General features: G+C 38.2%; 3 protein-coding genes across 9 annotated transcripts in view; all 3 read right to left on the reverse strand.

Moving 5' to 3' along the window:
* The window catches only part of LOC107709628 (lysine-rich nucleolar protein 1-like), a 5,092-nt gene extending 1,756 nt beyond the window's left edge, over nt 1-3,336 (reverse strand). Inside the window, exons 1-4 of one of the 4 annotated variants that reach the window (XM_016514183.1) lie at nt 3,017-3,336; nt 2,496-2,650; nt 1,675-2,255; nt 30-89 (exon numbers count right to left, since the gene is read on the reverse strand). In XM_016514183.1, the coding sequence (XP_016369669.1) occupies nt 30-89; nt 1,675-2,255; nt 2,496-2,553 (699 nt within the window). In that variant the 5' untranslated portion in view covers nt 2,554-2,650; nt 3,017-3,336. Of the gene's footprint in view, nt 1-29; nt 90-1,674; nt 2,651-3,016 lie in introns of all 4 variants that reach the window. The other 3 variants (XM_016514182.1, XM_016514180.1, XM_016514179.1) reach the window with 3 other exon arrangements.
* A 26-nt stretch (nt 3,337-3,362) lies between these two features.
* On the reverse strand, nt 3,363-7,778 carry gprc5bb (G protein-coupled receptor, class C, group 5, member Bb). The gene is made up of 4 exons (XM_016514184.1): nt 7,048-7,778; nt 5,029-6,099; nt 4,365-4,471; nt 3,363-4,280 (listed from the first exon to the last, which is right to left on the reverse strand). Exons 2-4 carry the CDS (start codon nt 6,095-6,097, stop codon nt 4,236-4,238), a joined length of 1,221 nt encoding a protein of 406 aa, XP_016369670.1. The 5' UTR covers nt 6,098-6,099; nt 7,048-7,778; the 3' UTR covers nt 3,363-4,235.
* A 2,477-nt stretch (nt 7,779-10,255) lies between these two features.
* On the reverse strand, nt 10,256-13,655 carry LOC107709631 (lipopolysaccharide-induced tumor necrosis factor-alpha factor homolog). 4 transcript variants are annotated; one of them, XM_016514187.1, is made up of 7 exons: nt 13,548-13,653; nt 12,046-12,155; nt 11,881-11,961; nt 11,414-11,500; nt 11,126-11,197; nt 10,839-10,983; nt 10,256-10,544 (listed from the first exon to the last, which is right to left on the reverse strand). In XM_016514187.1, the coding sequence occupies exons 2-7, from the start codon at nt 12,143-12,145 to the stop codon at nt 10,439-10,441; spliced, it is 591 nt and encodes a 196-aa protein (XP_016369673.1). In that variant the 5' UTR covers nt 12,146-12,155; nt 13,548-13,653; the 3' UTR covers nt 10,256-10,438. The 4 variants fall into 4 exon arrangements, with proteins under 4 accessions (XP_016369673.1, XP_016369672.1, XP_016369675.1 ...); XM_016514186.1 differs by having other exon boundaries at nt 11,881-11,967; nt 13,548-13,640; XM_016514188.1 differs by lacking the exon at nt 10,256-10,544 and adding an exon at nt 10,586-10,785 and having other exon boundaries at nt 11,881-11,967.
* Between the last annotated feature and the right edge of the window lie 4,714 nt (nt 13,656-18,369).

Below are 18,369 nucleotides of genomic sequence, written 5' to 3' on the forward strand. Positions count from 1 at the left end.
AAAACATCAGTGATCAGCTGGTGTTGTACCTGATCTATAGAAACTTCGTCCTGATTTCCAGGCTTTTCCGACAGGAACACAACATCAGACTGAGCGCACAGAGAGAGAGAACGCAATGAAATACAGCGAATTAAGTTTTAATGTAAAATAAAACTACTAGCAAGTCAGATGACCACTTTCCTAATCAGGCATGAGGTGCAACATACATGGCCGGACGAATCTAACAAAACCTCTGAAGACAATATCCAGACCATATGCCACGAAGCAAGATATTACAAATTATATTTTGCATAAATAAAATGATGCTTATTTATAGGACAATAAGGTTTTTCGTGAATGTGTGAATTTCCATTACTGTAATATGCAAGAAAGAAAAAAATATATATATATTTAACATGGTAGTAAAAAAACACACACTGCATTAATTTATGTAAATGCAAAATTTTACTTACAGTATTACAGTAATGAGAATCATCTTTTAAAACAACAGAAATTATACACAAAATATATAACATTTTAAATTATACATAAAATAATTGTATTGTCAAAAAAAAATCATGTTATAATGTAAATAAATACTAAGTGTCATAAACGCTTTTAAAATATTTTTAAACAAAAATAATTTCTAATCTTATTTTATTATTTTGATTTTGGATGAATCATGACCTGCACACATTCTTGACAGTTTTTGTGATACTGACCCTGTTATGAAGCAGCAGTGTTGTTACTGTTAACTAAAACTATTTAAAAAATCATGTTAGTTACGTGAAATAAAGCTAAAATAAAACAAAATATACATATTACTCACGAAAAACTGAAACCTAAAAAAAAAAATTGGATTTAGAAAAGATTCGAAAAGTTGCCTTGGCAACCAACTTAAAAAAAAATTACTAAAACTAAAACAAAAATAAACTGAAGATAAACAAATATTAAATAAATAAAATAGAAAAAAGAAGATAACGAAATTCCGAAATATTTAAAGGGGTCATATGATGAAATTTCATTTTTTCCTTTCTCTTTGAAGTGTGCCGCCGCCATGTCGTGAAGAGCTGTGTGTTTCGTTGTGAAAGCGAATCTGAGAGCTGATCCGTGCTGGTTGCTGAGGGAATACAACAACTTGGCGCTGTGGATCGCCGGATCGGCTTTCACCGTGGACGAAGCGGAGTCCAGCCCGGGGTCGTCACATGTGGTTGCCGCAGGCATCACAGTATGGTGAGGGGCGTAACATTTCCGTCACACGCTTGAGGTATTCGGCCAATCACAACGCACTGAATAGCTGGCCAATCACAGCACACCTCGCTTTTCAGACCGATGAGCTTTGTAAAAATCGACGCGTTTCAGAAAGGCGGGGCATAGAGGAGAAACAATAATGTACAGTATGTGGAAAATAATGTGTTTTTTGAACCTTAAACCGCATAAACACATTTCATTACACCAAATACACAATAATGTTCTTTTTAGCAACATCATATGACCCCTTTAACTAAAATTAAAACAGAAAATATGAAAATAAAAGCTCATTCAAAATTTATAAATACTATATAAGTATATAAATAATACTAAAATAACAGTGCATGATGTTAAGAAAAATATATTACATAATGAAATATCCACGCTTAATTATCATCACATTGTAAACAGTCAAACATGAGCCTCAGTTGAGGATAAACTCACCGCTTTACTGGCTCTCTCCACGACTGCCTCATGATGCTCTTCTTTAGGCTTTTTCTTTCTAACCTTTTCTGGGGTTTTCTTTCTGCCCTTCTTTCCCACCGCTTCCTCCTCAGTCTCAGTCTTAGCCTTGCCTTTCTTTCTCATCTTCTTGTCCGCTGAGCTCACCTGTCCTCCGTTGGCGCGAGGATGACTCTCACCTTCATCCACACCTTTCAGTTTCTTCTTTAGCTTCTTGCTCTTCTTCTCCAGCTTTTCACTGGAGCTAATGTCATCAGGCTCTTCAACTGCTGAAGATTTCTTCCTCCTCTTCTTCTTCACCGCTTCCTGTTTACATTCTTTCTGCTTTTTTCTTTTCTTCTTTAACTCTCCGCCCTCAAATTCTTTGTTTTGTTCTTCTTCGGCCACATCTTCATCAATTTTTCTCTTCTTCTTTTTCTTTTTTACTATCTCTACACTGTGTCCTAAATCGGCCTCTTCTTTTTTGATCTCTACTTGCTTTTTCTTCTTTTTCTTTTTTATAGCTTCCACCTCTTCTTCACGTCCTTGTTTCTTGGACACTAAATGATCTCCACTGGCGATCTTCTTCTTCTTCGTCTTCTCAGGAGCAGCACTGATGTTTATATCGGAGCGCTCTGTTTTGACGGAAGTCTGGACGGACGCATCGTAACACACGGGGCTGTTTGCTTCCACGTCCTCCTTCACTTTCTTTTTCTTCTTCCTCTTCTTCTCAGCCCCATCGCTCTCCCGTTTCTCTCCATCTCTGATGTTTACATCCAAAGTTTCGTTTTTAACATCAGTCTGGACGGACATCACACGCGTGTCTCCTGCATCCTGAACTTTCTTCTTCTTCTTCTCTTTAGTCGCCCCGTCAACTACCATGCCAACGTTTAGTCAACCAACTTCTCAAAAAACTCAACTTCTTCCTGCTTTTTGCATCCTAGAGGTTTTCATTGGTTTTTCCTTCACCATCTACAAACTCAGAAAACACATAATGTCAGACAGAGGAATGACATTCAAATATACTGATTTATTAAAAGTTTTTATGAATCGCAATTGTCAGTTTTCAGTCCTGTGCTGGTTGGGTCGAGAAGTAAATACATGAATATGACATTAGTTTGATGTATGTGTGGAATGACAGCTTGGTTGCTTCTTTTAATCTGTGAAACGCATATGAATCTTAACCATTATTATTATAACAACACTGTTAAAGCGACTTGTATTGTTAAACACTTGTATTGTCATAAACAATACGAGCATCGAGCGTTTCGCTGCAGCGGGTTAATATTCCGACTCGCTTCAAATCACTGTATTATTCGAGTTAGATGTTTGTTTTATTACTTACTCGTTTGCCACACGTTGGAAAGCTTTCCTTTCGACCCGGAAAAAATCGCTCGTCACTTCCTTGGTAACGCCTCTACGCGTCCGCCACTACGCGCATGCGCATGCAAAGAGTGACAATGAAAACACTGTAGGAAGGTTTATTAGAATTTGTTTCAAATATAGACATCAAGTATAGGGAAAAATACAACGATTCTGTGCAATATACGCGAACATCACGAGCAGAATAAAGAACGAATTCAGCCGTTTCCACTGACCCTGTTGAAATGTCTCAATTCTGTGAGACTGCAGCAGCATCCAGACACGTGTATTACACAGCATTGCCTTACAAGATCAACCACGGCATTACATTTATAGATGAATCCCATCCACTGCATCATAAGGACTGACTATCAAGCGTGCAAAGATTGGAAAAAACATCAAACGTGATATCAAAACCAACTAAAAGATCGAATTAAAAAAAGGTTTAAAAAGAAGATACCAATTGAACAATTTAATACAAAACAGTTCAAATTAATTCAATACATTTCAAAGTGATAGATTTTGATTATATATTTAAAGTGGAATGCAGGTAGAAGATTTGCTAAGGCTAGAAATTAATGAAATAATCTGTGTCACAACATGACCATAACTGACCCTTTTTACTTCCTTAATACACATTTCTGGTTAGATTGTGAATAATTCATCTGTGTGTTTCTTTGAAATAATATGCTTTTTTTTTTTTTTAGCTGACATTTCAGATCCCTCTTATCTTTCCCTGACTGTCCAAACACTGTAAATCAATTCACCTTGAATAAATGAATGACATTTATTCTCTCACACTCAGAAATGCGTCACATTATGTAAGCACTTGGGTCTGTTACCAGCGTTTCATGTTGACTTTAACACTCCCTCTCCTTTCTCTTTCACACATCTCTATTTATGTAAATTCTTACAGGTCCTCGATTTGTCTGATTCATGTAATCTAAACAGACATCACCAGAGTGATATCGAATATGCAGCACGTCCTTTATTTTGTAGTAAGCACTTACTAGAGAACACGTACAAAATTAGCCTGCTCCCATGTTGAAAATGTCCGTTAAATGAAATCAGCTTTTTTATTAGAGGAGCATTTCCAAATGATTAACATGGAACCTTAATAAAGTGCCTTTTGACCCTGTGAATCACCCGAAGTCAATCCTTTCTGGGGGCAGAAGAGGACATTGTTGCCATGGTAACCGCTCTCACCACAGATGCCTCCCTGTGAAGTTTGGAGGGGCTGTTGGGATCTGGAACATAAAGCGTGAGGTGAATCATCTGTGAAACTGAGTCTTTAAAGCATTAAAGTTAATATATATAGTATTGTTACTGACCGGTCCTGAGTTCATGAGCAGGGCCATCTCGGTGGGCTGGTAAACGTGACTCCGGAACGGCACAGCGGGACGTATCAATCCATTATGATAACCTCCTGTCTGCAGAACTGCAAAAAACAAGACAATATATACATGTGATTATGTAAAACATCTGTATATAATAACACTAATCTGACTAAATAGAATAAAGATCAAATAAAAAATATTTTTTTCACCACTGCAAACACAGAACATTTTCCTAATGTTCCCAAAGCGCTGTTTTTGGAAGAATCAAATAATAACATTCTAGAAACGTTTTTATATCCATAAACTAACCTTCCCAGAACGTTGCAGAAAGGTTTTTGTAACAACCTAAAGAAAACCTACACAGAACATTCTCTAATGCAGTGGTTTTCGAACTTGTTCCTGGGGACCCACAGCTCTTCACATTTTGCATGCCTCCCAAGTTTACACACCTGATTCAGATCATCAGGTCATTAGGAAAGAGCTCCATGAACTCAAATGAGTGTGTCAGATAAGGGAGACATGCAAAATGTGCAGAGCAGTGGGTCCCGAGGAACAGGATTGAAAACCACTGCTCTAATGGTTATTTTTAGGTTTCATTTTTAGAACCATAAACTACCCTTCCCAGAATGTTGCTCATGCTTTTTGTGTGACAACCTACCTGCACTGTGCTCCTCTACAGTGTACGCCTGACTCTCTGTGAACGGAGCTCTGGGATTGGTTGGCCGCTCGTCGTCATGGTAACTTTGTGCCGTTGGCGGCTGAGGGGTGTCATAGTAATTCTGCCCAGTGTCTGCGTTCCTCTGACTGGACGGACGCAAGCACAGGTGCATTTCTGGGATAGCGTGAAATAATAGCAGCACCCAACCCTCGGTCACCAAGGCAACTGCTAATGCCGGCTCGTCCCAATCCTTTGCTACGGTCGTGATGGTGGCATCACCGTAGAGATAGAGACCGAGCCAGGCGACCCAGAGGAGAAGCGAGGACAGACATGAGAGGAAAAGCCAGACAGCGTTGCACCTCCACTTCATCGTCTTCCTGCTCGACTCCTCTCTGTTGCTTCCTCCGCACAACACCACAGCCAACGACAACATGCTGGCCGCTAGCAACAACGCTAGAGCATAGCTACACACCAACACAAAGTCTAGAGGCAGGTAATCGCAGGCTGCATGTCCCTCGCGGACCACCGTAAGCAGCAGCCACTCTCCAGCAATGATGCCTTGAACCATAGTGAGTGTAAACGCCAATCCGGCGAGAGAGCTGCCTGCTGGGCTCCGCCTCCCTCCAGCCAGCTTCTTCAGTCGCACTCCCTGCACCAGCAGACAGGAGAAACACATCGCAAACAGCGCCCCCCACAGCCCGCGGCGCACAATGCAGAGCACCTCACCACGCCCTACCAAGAACACCAGCGATAGGCTGAAGAGACCCATGGTTCCGGCCAATAGGAGGAGGAGGGGACCGACGCCACATCGCTTCTCCGGTTCCGTTACCGTTTTCAGCTTGGCTAAAAGAATCACGGCTAGAATCAAAGCAGATATGGTACCGCCGCACGCTATGGCCTCCAGCACCACGCCCCACACGGACTCCAGATCGCACAAAACTCTGTAGGGCGTGTCCACTGTAGCGCCACATCCATGAGGAGGGGGCGGGGCTGTAACCTTGGGCGGGTCCTCAAGAGCGCAGCAGCCAATCAGTAAGAGAATGAAGATGAGGGTGGGCCTGAGAGCCATGGCTGTAAGGGAAAGAATACAACAAAATTAATTTTTTCAGTTTATTTTTTGCGGAAAGCCCAAAGTATGCTTAATTTTTTACACGTATGTGAGGGTCCGTGTGCAGTACAGTGTGATACAAATTTATTTACCAGAGCAGTATGCGTGTACAATACATGCACCACCAGAATAGTATGCTCATACTTTGTATGTGCAGGTCGCACATGTGCATTGAACTTGTTTTGCACTAATCAGTTGTTCCAGAAGGTGGCAACAGTGGAACTTAATTTTTATTATATAATAATAGTTGGGCTCTAATTTTTCAGATGCATTTGCTCATCCTCTGCTGCTGAGTTGTAAAAGCCGAGTGTAAAGAGGAGTCTGTCTCGCATCCTCTACCCCTTATAAACTCCCGACAGTTGCTATGGCAACCAGAGGCGCGCGTGGGCTGGCCTAGATGGAGCTGAGCGCAATTTATATAAAGAAGCCAGAAACGCACGCGCGCACACACACACACACACATGTGCATTGAACTTGTTTTGCACTAATCAGTTGTTCCAGAAGGTGGCAACGCTGGAACTTAATTTTTATTATATAATAATAGTTGGGCTCAAATTTTTCAGATGCATTTGCTCATCCTCTGCTGCTGAGTTGTAAAAGCAGTGTAAAGAGGAGTCTGTCTCGCATCCTCTATCCCTTATAAACTCCCGACAGTTGCTATGGCAACCAGAGGCGCGCGTGGGCTGGCCTAGATGGAGCTGAGCGCAATTTATATAAAGAAGCCAGAAACGCACGCGCGCACACACACACACACAGTGTGTTCAAGCATACACAACTTTAGGATCGAATTTATAAGAGTTATTTAAAGACAGCAAAATCCCAATGAACTAAAAAGGGTTAAAGAATAGATATGCAGGCAAAACAGTTATATAAACCACATCAAACCGCTGACAGCAATAGGTGTTACTCACCTTATGACTTCAGACTGTATTTTAGATCAAGCCTTGAACGCACTAGTCGATACGCATTTATTAGTGCAGGAGAGTTTCTGCACACATTCCCACAATCCAAATCTCTTCTTATGGTGTGGGAATTATCCTGAAAAATACAAACTCCTGCACTGACATTGCAACCGAACGCCGCGCTTTTCCTCGGTGCTCAATAGTTGAAAACCAGTGACAGAAAACCAGCTGATGTGCGACAGACAGCTTCACACCCACAAACTACATCTGTAAGAGAGCATCCTTATTTCTCGATTTCGCTGCTTCTTTCTTTCCTTCAGCCTGTTTTTGACCGTGTTAAATCTCCTCTTTCCGCGAGAGCTGTTGCTGGTTTCCTCCGCGGATCCGCGTGCAGTAGAGGGTAAAACTCACGTCTGATTCAATATAGACCTCAGTGGACCGCTGTTGTCACATGCATCTCTCTCTCTCTCTCTGAAGGACTTCATTTGCAGCACTGTGACTGCTGCTGATGCAGAGCCTATAAATAAACCACAGCGAACTCTCCAGCAATCATGCTTCTCACACTCTCGTGATGATCCAAACGGTCACACTTCTGGCCTAAAGATCTCCAGTTAGACCTCTCGCTGTCATAGACAACTGACAGGCCATACACACACTCACGGCCAGGTGTGTGTCCACGTGCAATGACTTGAGGGAGTCTTATGTAATAAAGATCCCAGCGCTTTAGGCCATACGTGTCCATTAGTGTGTGTGTGTGTGTGTGTCTCTTTAAGTAGCCTTCAGATAATCCTGTCCAGTGGTGCAGTGAGCCATCAGAGTATTAGAAAGAGTCTCCTCACCTCTCCTTTCATTATTTGTACGTGATAGTTTAGTTAGAGTATTTAACCAGTCACCAGTGAATAATTAGGATCTGAAAGGTAAATTTTGATCATAGATGCACACTCCTTATGCCTACAAAACCTACTGAGGCCTTACACACACACACACATGTTGGGTTTCCATGTTTTATGGGGACTCTCCATAGGCGTAATGTTTTTTCTACTGTACAAACTGTATTTTCTATCCCCTTACCCTAAACCTACTCCTCACAGAAAACTTTCTACAATTTTAGATATTCAAAAAAATTAAAATAAAAATTCATTCTATGTGAGTTATAAGCTTGTTTCCTCGTGGGGATAAAAAAAACAATGTCCCCGCAATGACAAGGATTTTGGATATTGCCATTTTTGTGCACTCTAAAAAATGCTGGGTTGTTTCAATCCAACTTTGGGTCAAATATGGACTAACCTAACCTTTGGGTTAAAAATTAAATTAAAAAATTTAGCCCAACAGCTGGGTTAGTCCATATTTGACCCAAAGTTGGATTGAAACAACCCAGCATTTTTTAGAGTGTGGGGACATTTTGTCCCCATAATGTAGGGTATACCTGAACCACACACACACACACACACACACACATACATACATGCATCAGCACACCGTAACGTAGGACTCCAGATTAGTGCTGGTTGACGATTAGGTTAAGCTGCATTCAGATGAATTGCTAAACTGCACTCGTTCAGCAGAACTTTGAGAGCTCAATAGGTAAGGCGACCATAAGACCATTCTGATGTATTTTGTCAAATGCATTACCAGCTAACAGGGATCGTTCTCAGAACTTTGGCTAACATTCTGGCAAGGTTCTCTCAAACTTATGAACAAACATTCTTCAAGTAACATTAACAGAACATTCATTCGGTGTTATCTGGTCTTTAATAATGTTCTCAAAATGTTAGCACAAAAACATTATTTATACATTGTTCATGTTTTTAAAAACATTTTAGTTGGATGCTCATTTAATGTTTTTTAAATGTTACTTATTGTTTCAGAACGTTCAGAGAACATTCAAAAGTAACGTTCCCATAACGTTTGAAAAATTATAAAAATGGAACGTTCCCTTAACGTTCGAATAACCAAGAAAAATAATTGAACCTTTCACAAGATATTAGAACATTTTAGACATCTATCTGAGCAAGTAAAAACTGATTTATCTGAAAGGAGTAGTCACTGCCAACATGTTCAGTGTGTAACACCTCACACAGGCATGAATGCAGCAGTAAAGATGCTGAGCTGGTAAAGCCTGTACTGACTTAACTTTATAGACAGATTATCCTCACTGCTGTCCTTATACTAACAGGTTATTAGGACACAGAGGACAGAGCCTCTAATCAGATGAAAAAAAGTATAATATTTATAATAAATGTATGTATATATATCAATTTTGTTAAATATTAAATAATATATATATATATATATATATTATATATATTCAAATCAGAGAATTAAAAACATTTTCATTAATTTCATTCTCTCTCAGTATTTTAAATGAAACTCTCATGTCAGGTCAAGTCAAGATTTAGTGTCGTCATTCTGCTGCACAGTGGAAAATGGACTGAAGTAGAATCACAGGAAGAGGACGAAGCCTAGGGTCTGACACAGTACTGTCGTATCAAAGTGCTCTACTGCACGCATGCACGAACTTACCAGTTGTTTGTGATGAATAATGATAATGTTATGAATCTAAAGGGTCAAAATTTCATTTGAATGGTTTTCCATTTTGTTCATTTCCCCACAATCCTCTTTTCTTCTCAAGTGCATTGCAAGGCTGTGAGCAAGCTAATGATGGACTTCAACTGAGGTTTTGTATGGAGGTTTCTTTTGTTGCTGTTTCATTTGTTAGACACTAGAGAGCGGCCTAGCACCTGATGTTTGTTTTGGGGTTAGCGGATCTAAATGAGGCTTTATAGACCTTTAGATTAAGAACAATTTAATCAAATAAACAAACATTGAAATAAACATTGCTGTGCAAAAATGGCATCAAGAAGTAAAATGTATTTTCCGCTCGATTATTCAGTACATCTTGAAGAGTTCATTATAAATGTGACCATAAAAAGACATAAATCACATATCTATCTATCTATCTGTAAGGAAAGAGAAAGAGAAACCCGTATGAGTCTTTTCATGTCATGGTGTTATTTTTCTTTGAACTAGGAAGCCCAATAATGTCCAGGGGTCTCATTTATAAAACTCTCCATAGATTTCATCCTAAAAGTGTACGTATGCACAAAAGCTAGATTTTGTGTACGCACAAAAGTTTTCAGAACCTGCGCAAAAATCCCTTTATGAACCCCAGTCAGGGGAATGAACCCCGTATTGCAGTGTAAATATTAAAATTACCAAACAGTGCGTACGCATGGTCTAGAATGTCCGTACGTTGCGTACATGTTTACGACCTGTTTATTTTTTATAAATCCCGATATGTGCGTGGAAAATCGCGTAAGCAATAAAAGTATTTTATAAATGAGACCCCAGAAGATGTTGGTGGTAGTTTTCTTTTGGTCTTCCATCTTTGCTTCAGGAGCTACATGCGTCTGTGCACATACACAAGGGTTTTGCAGCATGGGCAACGATGCTCTACGTCCTTGCAGGAATCCACACAGAACGGAATCAAACAACACGGCCAGATCCTGGACAGAAAACAGGATCCGTTTCATATGCTTTTCACATACTTATATTAGTTTCATATTCTTTATTTGGTTAGTGGTTCATTCATTCAATTCACTCAGCAACTACATATTCACAAAAATAACTCTTCGCTTTGAGGCGTGCATGTGAAATAACCTGCACTTCTGTACAGGTTAGTTGTAAGTGGCACATAAAAATAAAATAATGGTCGGTCAGCCGGTCCCTTCTCTAAGTGGGCAGTTCCTGCAAAGTGGACCAGATAGTTAAAAGTCTGTATGTGTGAATACCGTTCTTACCCTAAAATGCCAAGGCCTCCACAGATGGCCCACACCAACAGGCCACTGACATATGTGGTCTCTGTGACGACCTGCTGCTGGCAGTGAGGACATTTCATCTGCCCCGGGACGTCAGTCAGTCGTGGTGGCATAACTACCACTGTGGCTAAATGAAGAGACACATCTAATATGATCATAAACCTCTAATGTACTATTCTGTACAGATGCATCATGTGTATGCTGAAACCTTCTAGTGTTTGAACACAGACTGAGGCAGAGTCTCATTATACTAGTGCTTTTCTGCTCACCCAGGGCAGGTGCAGTAGACTGGACCATCTGAGTTACAGTGGACGACATGACCGTGGGCTGTGGGTAGTGAACTGCCATTGGAGCCGAAAGAGAAAACAAAGCTCATGATGAAAACCAACAGAACCAATCTGGCTTCTTATGCGACCATTATGTGTTGTTGGTTCTTTTAAAAGCTTTATAAATCATTCAGACTTGAGCTGAAGGAAATCTTAGCCTGTAAACTTTTGGTTTTTGTGCTGGTTGTCATTTAAACAGAGAGCCTTATAACACAAGACATCAACACTCACCGATGCCAGGCATTGATGAAGACTGGACTGTCTGAGTTACGGTGGATGAAGACATGACTGGCCCTTGTGCAAATGGAGCTGGGTAAACTGTTGCCATTGGAGCCAGAACACAGAAAACCATGATAGTGGCACAACATGAGGTTTAGTCAGAACTCAAAAGACCTTTCTCTAAGTTCACTTTCGAATTGCAAATAAAAAAAAAACATACACCCACCTTCCACCACACACTTTTTAAAAGACAAACATCACAGTGGGACAAAAAAAAAAATATATATATATATATGTGTGTGTGTGTGTCATGGCATCATGACTGTGCAGAGTTGTTTTCCTTTTCTATGTTTAGACAGTTGAGGCAGCATTTTGGAATGCTGTAGGACTTCTTTACAGTATCATTGTGGTATATTGAACCAGTTCAAATTTCCTTCTAAACTACAGTCTCATACCACACAGTAAATATCAGTTCTCACCAATGCCAGGTGACTGGACTGTTTGGGTTACGCTGGATCCCATGACTGTCTGTGTGGGCGGTGGACTGTATACAGTGGCCACTGGAACTGTAAAAAAGATCATTATTGAATCACTATAGTTAAATGACTGATAATCTCTGAATTGAGAATCAGGGGTCTGCTGACCTGGTTGGGTTTGATAGGCAACCTGTGGTGTCTGGTAGGAAATGTAGTTTTGGGCCATTGGTGGTCCAGGATATGGAGGGGGTGACAATCCTTTTTCCATTATCAGCAATCTGTGAATAAGAAAAAAAAATCAGTGTGACAGTTCTACAAAGCACAATGCAACAGTAATTGAGTAATAGACTGACTGCTGCCTTTGTCTCAAATCAGGAAAGTCACTATTGTGAAGGGTTTGGGCTGTGCATACTTTTGTAATGGCATCAATCTGATCTGGTGACTGGCTCAAAAATATGTTTGCATCAAGCAGGTTGTGTAATTCTAGAGGTTTGTGTCAGGTGAGCTAGGTGAACAGGAATGACATTCAGCCACGTATTATGGACCTTTTCAACAAATGTGGTAATCAAAGCATTGATTGGTTGGGCATTCAGGTATGTCCTTGCTACACCATCCAACAGCAGCACTTGTTCTTACAAATAATTTGGAGAATGTGGCTTTTAGTGGACATGAGAATCAACTTGATCACCTAACACTTCACAAACAAGGGTCACAATTAGGTCATTGTGAACATCATACATTTTATTTGATCATTTAAAAATCTATTTTTTAAATTAAATGTTTTACTGCAGAGTGTGCTTGTGAGTCTCTCTTTCAAACACAGCTTGCTTTGATATTTTGTATCTAATGCAAATGACTGTGCTATTCACTTTAAAAGTGCGACATAAGTGTCCAGTCTTCATCTCTCATTAACATGTGATCTGATCAGAGCCCCGAACAGCCAGTTTGACCACATTTGATCTGTCAGCGGTTCCTGTTCTGAGTGACAGGTGAGTTCGCAGAATGGGTTTTCGGAAACAGTGAGATTTTGAAAAATTGGTTAATTTGAACATTCTAAAAGTGAGGGAGTTTTAACGGTTTTTACAGCGCTGCGGTTCACCGACATGCATTTAAACACTGCGACAAACTGAACAGACGGCAATGAATAAAAAGTACGGTGACTCGGGTAAATTAGGACACTTTTGACGCTGACATTTACCTGATTTCACCCATCTTGTCTGTCAATAAGCCTTCGTAACCCAGGATCAAGATAAAATAAGCACCTGCATGTTTCGACATTTGTGCAAAAATGATATTACATTGTTTCTTGCCGTTTCAAAGTAAAATGTCCCACAAGTGGCGCTAAAAAGCGAGTTTACTTTCCTCTGAAACATAAATGTGACCGTGCCAACATTTTATTACCTTAGTTCATATCGCGGCAGTTTGGAAATCAAATGCCCGATGAATGGCGCCAAAAGGGTAACGCTCTATACGTTTTTTAAGATTTTCAAAAATGTAGTCTTCCAATGAACCTTTAATATTGCTTTTATCGTTATCTCAAGTTTTCACATAACAATTATCTGTATCCAGACATCACAAAGTGACTGTGGAAGCACATAATCCAAAATAAAAAATATGATCCCCATATTTTTCAGTCTAAAACACCAAACTTCTTATAATATGACACATACCTGTGTGTTTCTGGAGTTGGTGGAAAGCTATGGAAATTCTGATGTACTTCACTATTGATACTGGATAAGATAAGGGGTGGAGCTAAAACTAGGCTATTAGTAAGAAGGCTGATGCCAAGTTTCTCATAATATCATGCAAAAGAGCCTGAATGGTCACAAAGCACCTGAATTTCCAGTGCTGACACCTCCTAGTGTTTTATCCTCATCCCAGTCATTCTTATATCGGTCAGATTATCCAGTCTCAGACCGCTGACCTTCAAGTTCTCTCATATACTTGACATAAACACACTAACAAGAGGATTGTAGGCGTACGTTTGTGTTAAACTAAGAATTAAAAGAGGTTCAGTTTCAGCCTGTAATGTGCATGATGTTTGTTTAGGGGTTTGCATGTATCCTGGTAACAAATACACACTCGTGTAACTGGGCAGCAATGCTCGAGAATGAAACCAGATACATCACTAATGGATGCAGAGACAACAATGTATTTGTCTGTGTGATTTTAGTGTTTTATTCTGCTGACCATTTCATGACAATGTGTACATTTTATATACACATTTTGTATTCTGTTTTTCTATTTGTAAGTGAATGAGAGCTTTTGTCTCATTAGGTATCCCTGCAGCAGCCTACATTTGTGCAAAATAACAATGTCCTTTTCTGCATTTAGTTTCTTTATGAAGCTTCAGACCTGTAGCCAAATGTAAATGTACTAAAATGAACTTGTATTAAACTGATATTTTAAGTAATTACAATACAGTTTTCATAAATTACATAAGGTTAGCCAGTCTGGTTATTTATGACTTTTTAAAATCAATATTGTTCTTGTCTTTCTATGCAAACAGAGTACAGAAATAGTTCAGAATGAAAGTAAACATCTTTTCTTAACCCTCCCTCTGTGTCACATTTATGTTCAGTTTTAGCTTTAGTTTCTGTGATAGTTCATAGTTCATAGTTAGTTGCCTTGTTCACTCATTTGATTAGTCATTCTATTCAGCTGTTACCCAATTGGTTCGCTTTTTTTGATCTGTGTATATAGTTCCTGTGTTTTCGGTTCTCATTTGTCCGGTCTCATCTAAGTATGGTTGTGTTAACTTGCCTGCCTTCTTTTGGATTTTCCTGTGAATATTATTAAAGACTGTTTTTGAATCTGAATCTTCTTTGTTGTCCTCATCTCTAAAACTAAGTTGTGACACTCTGTGCAGACAGTGGAGAAAAAAAAGAAAAATAAATAAAAAAATTAATAAACTATAAAATAAACACATAAAATAGATAACATGATGAATAACACAATACATAAAAATACACATAATGATAAAAGTTATTGTTAAAGCTAACAAACAAACAATAAATAAAACACCCAACATACTTCTGTTTCATATCATGTTCCTGTCTTGTCTGGACTTTTATGTTGAAGTGTTTACTGTGTGCTGTTCCTGTTTTCTTGCTTGCCTTGCTGCCTTGTTTGTCGCTATAGTTACCCTTGTTTGTTCCCATAGCAACTAATCACCTCCACCTGTCCCTTGTTAGCCCTGGTTTTCTTGTGTATGTATATATACCCCAGTGTTTTCCTATGTTATTTGTAAGGTCTTGTCCTTCATGGCAGTAAGTTTGGTGTTCTCATTCCGTTTCCTGTTCCTGGTTATCTGTGCGTCATGTTTGGTTCATTTGTATTTATTTTTAATAAAGCTCACTTGGATCCAGCTCCTCTTTGTTTTTCACCTCACTTTACACTTCACTGTAATAGTAACCGTCATTTTAGACAATCACACTTCCGTCAACATCATCTTCCAGTGTAATGTCACCGTTTTCCATGTAAACAAATTTGCCCCATGTCTTCTCAAATAACCATGATTTTTTTAAAGATTGAATATTGTTTTTTCTCCATTGAAACCTAAGATGATAATTATTTAAGCCAGGCAGCAGGTTAAGAGGTTCTATAGATTTCTATTTTACAGCCATACACTTTTTTTTTTAACTTGCTTGCTACAAACGTGAAACTACATTCAAGCTACTATAAAAGAAGTTGTGACACTCTGTGCAGACAGTGGAGAAAAAAAAGAAAAATAAATAAAAAAATTAATAAACTATAAAATAAACATAAAATAGATAACATGATGAATAACACAATACATAAAAATACACATAATGATAAAAGTTATTGTTAAAGCTAACAAACAAACAATAAATAAAACACCCAACATACTTCTGTTTCATATCATGTTCCTGTCTTGTCTGGACTTTTATGTTGAAGTGTTTACTGTGTGCTGTTCCTGTTTTCTTGCTTGCCTTGCTGCCTTGTTTGTCGCTATAGTTACCCTTGTTTGTTCCCATAGCAACTAATCACCTCCACCTGTCCCTTGTTAGCCCTGGTTTTCTTGTGTATGTATATATACCCCAGTGTTTTCCTATGTTATTTGTAAGGTCTTGTCCTTCATGGCAGTAAGTTTGGTGTTCTCATTCCGTTTCCTGTTCCTGGTTATCTGTGCGTCATGTTTGGTTCATTTGTATTTATTTTGAATAACGCTCACTTGGATCCAGCTCCTCTTTGTTTTTCACCTCACTTTACACTTCACTGTAATAGTAACCGTCATTTTAGACAATCACACTTCCGTCAACATCATCTTCCAGTGTAATGTCACCGTTTTCCATGTAAACAAATTTGCCCCATGTCTTCTCAAATAACCATGATTTTTTTAAAGATTGAATATTGTTTTTTCTCCATTGAAACCTAAGATGATAATTATTTAAGCCAGGCAGCAGGTTAAGAGGTTCTATAGATTTCTATTTTACAGCCATACACTTTTTTTTTTAACTTGCTTGCTACAAACGTGAAACTACATTCAAGCTACTATAAAAGTAATTTATAGTACTTACTGCATTAAATCTGTCTATTGTGCACTGAAGATGTGTAAGGCAGTATATTTTTAATTATGTGGTTAAATAATATATAATTTAATTGAAAATGTATTGATTTTTAATTAGGATTTCTGCTTGGATACCCAGGTGAAAAAGAAATATATTTAAATTGTGCTTTTTCAGACATACTTACTATATTTAAATTATACTATACTAAGTGCATATTAAATGTATTATTTTGAAACAACTTTAAGTATATTAAGTGTATTTCAATCAATGTTTAAGTTTGATTTTAATCTATTTGTAATATATTTAATATATTGAAATTGTGTTAAAATGGAACCACTTTAAGTATATTTAGTGCAATTTAAGTGTAATTCTTAAAATACATTTAAAATGTCCTTTTAACACTTCATGAACTACAGTTAAGAGTATATTTGAAGCATCGTTTTAATGTACTTCAAGTACATTTCAATTGTATTTCAGCTCATTGGAAATGCATTAGCATTACACTACTAGTATATTATAAAGCTGCTTTTTTCAGTATATACACACACGTACACACTTTGATATCTACAAAACTTTAATGTATTATATATTGTTGCATACATTACAAAGATTCATAAAGTACACTAAAAAAGGACAGCAGCATATATACTTCGGTGAAAAACAAAACAAAACATACTATTAAATGTATTAAAAATGCACTTGAAATACAAGTATGTTTATAGTATATTTGTATTACTACAAACATACTCAAGTACATTTTAATACATTATAAAAAAACAAATAAAAAAAGACTGAAATGCTATGGCAGAGCTATCTTTTCAGTATCTTTTCAGAACATTTCAGTTATACCGGCCTTACTAAAAAGTACAGAATTTTACATCAATGAATAAATAAAAATTACAATGCAATTTTCTGAAGAAAAAAAAATACATAAAAATTACTGAAAAACAAAGTGCATAAGTGAATAGCTGTGTGTGTGCAAAGACTGAAGATGATAAAGTTCAAGCAACAGAATAGGGAGGGATGGAGGAGGTTTTGGAGGTGGACAAGGAGATGGCGTAGGGATGGTGAGAGGCAAAAGTGCGGGGATGATGGCAGGATGTCAAGTCAAGTCAAGTTTATTTGTACAGCACTTTTCACGATACAAATCATTGCAAAGCAACTTTACAGCAAATTAAGTTTCTACAATATAAGATGCTCCAAACCATCTAAGACTTTCGTTCATCTTCAAAAGAAAAGCTGAGATATTTTAATACAAATCTGAGAGATTTATGTCCCTCCGATGAAAGAAGATTCACCAAAGATGTTCATGTTTCAAAAAGTTGAAAGTGCAAAAAAACATCGCCAAAGTAATCCATATGAATTGCGTGGTTTCCTCTAAGTGCCCTAAAGAGACACTACGTCCTTTTCACCTGGGTATGTTCCAAAATGCTCAAAAAGTTTGCCTGTGTATGAAGAGATATAGAGAGATTAATACTTTCCTTCAGAAAACCCAATTAGCAATGCTTTGCCTGTCAGACACTAGATACAGATATTGTTATTATCCTTTTTGTGTGTGCATCAGGACACTGGATGCATCTTAATGGGGAGGATGGTAAGCATAATGTAGACCAAACAAGCATGAATAAAATGGTTGGTCTGCCCTCTTGTGTTCCTGCAAACAGCCAGTGAACCAATTCCACATTCCAATTATTCAGTAAAAATACCTGAGATGAGTATCCATTTGTTCAGCTCTGCTTTCCCTTACGAAAAAGAAGTTTATTCAAGTGTGCTATTAGTATACTTCTTTTAAACTAAAAAATAGGAAAGTATACTTTTAGTCTACTTTTTATGTACTTCTCAGAAATATACTTAAAATGACATTTAAGTATAATAAAATAAACTTGAAGTATACTACTTTTTGGTAAGGGTTGTGAGTGCTTTTGTAACACTGACCATTTAATGTCCTTCTTGAGCACTG

The sequence above is a fragment of the Sinocyclocheilus rhinocerous genome, unplaced genomic scaffold (genome assembly GCF_001515625.1).
Source record: "Sinocyclocheilus rhinocerous isolate Xijiao unplaced genomic scaffold, SAMN03320098_v1.1 scaffold836, whole genome shotgun sequence".
In the NCBI taxonomy this organism is placed as follows: domain Eukaryota; kingdom Metazoa; phylum Chordata; class Actinopteri; order Cypriniformes; family Cyprinidae; genus Sinocyclocheilus; species Sinocyclocheilus rhinocerous.

Coding starts and splice junctions, on each gene's coding strand:
- LOC107709631 (XM_016514186.1), bottom strand. CDS start 12,145: ATGGAAAAAGGATTGTCACCCCCTCCATATCCTGGACCACCAATGGCC. Junction 11,501..11,880: donor AGTCCAGTCACCTGGCATTG/GTGAGAACTGAT, acceptor CAATGGCAACAG/TTTACCCAGCTCCATTTGCA. Junction 11,198..11,413: donor TTCATCAATGCCTGGCATCG/GTGAGTGTTGAT, acceptor CTCCAATGGCAG/TTCACTACCCACAGCCCACG.
- gprc5bb (XM_016514184.1), bottom strand. CDS start 6,097: ATGGCTCTCAGGCCCACCCTCATCTTCATTCTCTTACTGATTGGCTGC. Junction 4,472..5,028: donor TGTAGAGGAGCACAGTGCAG/GTAGGTTGTCAC, acceptor TGTTTTTTGCAG/TTCTGCAGACAGGAGGTTAT. Junction 4,281..4,364: donor TGCTCATGAACTCAGGACCG/GTCAGTAACAAT, acceptor TTTATGTTCCAG/ATCCCAACAGCCCCTCCAAA.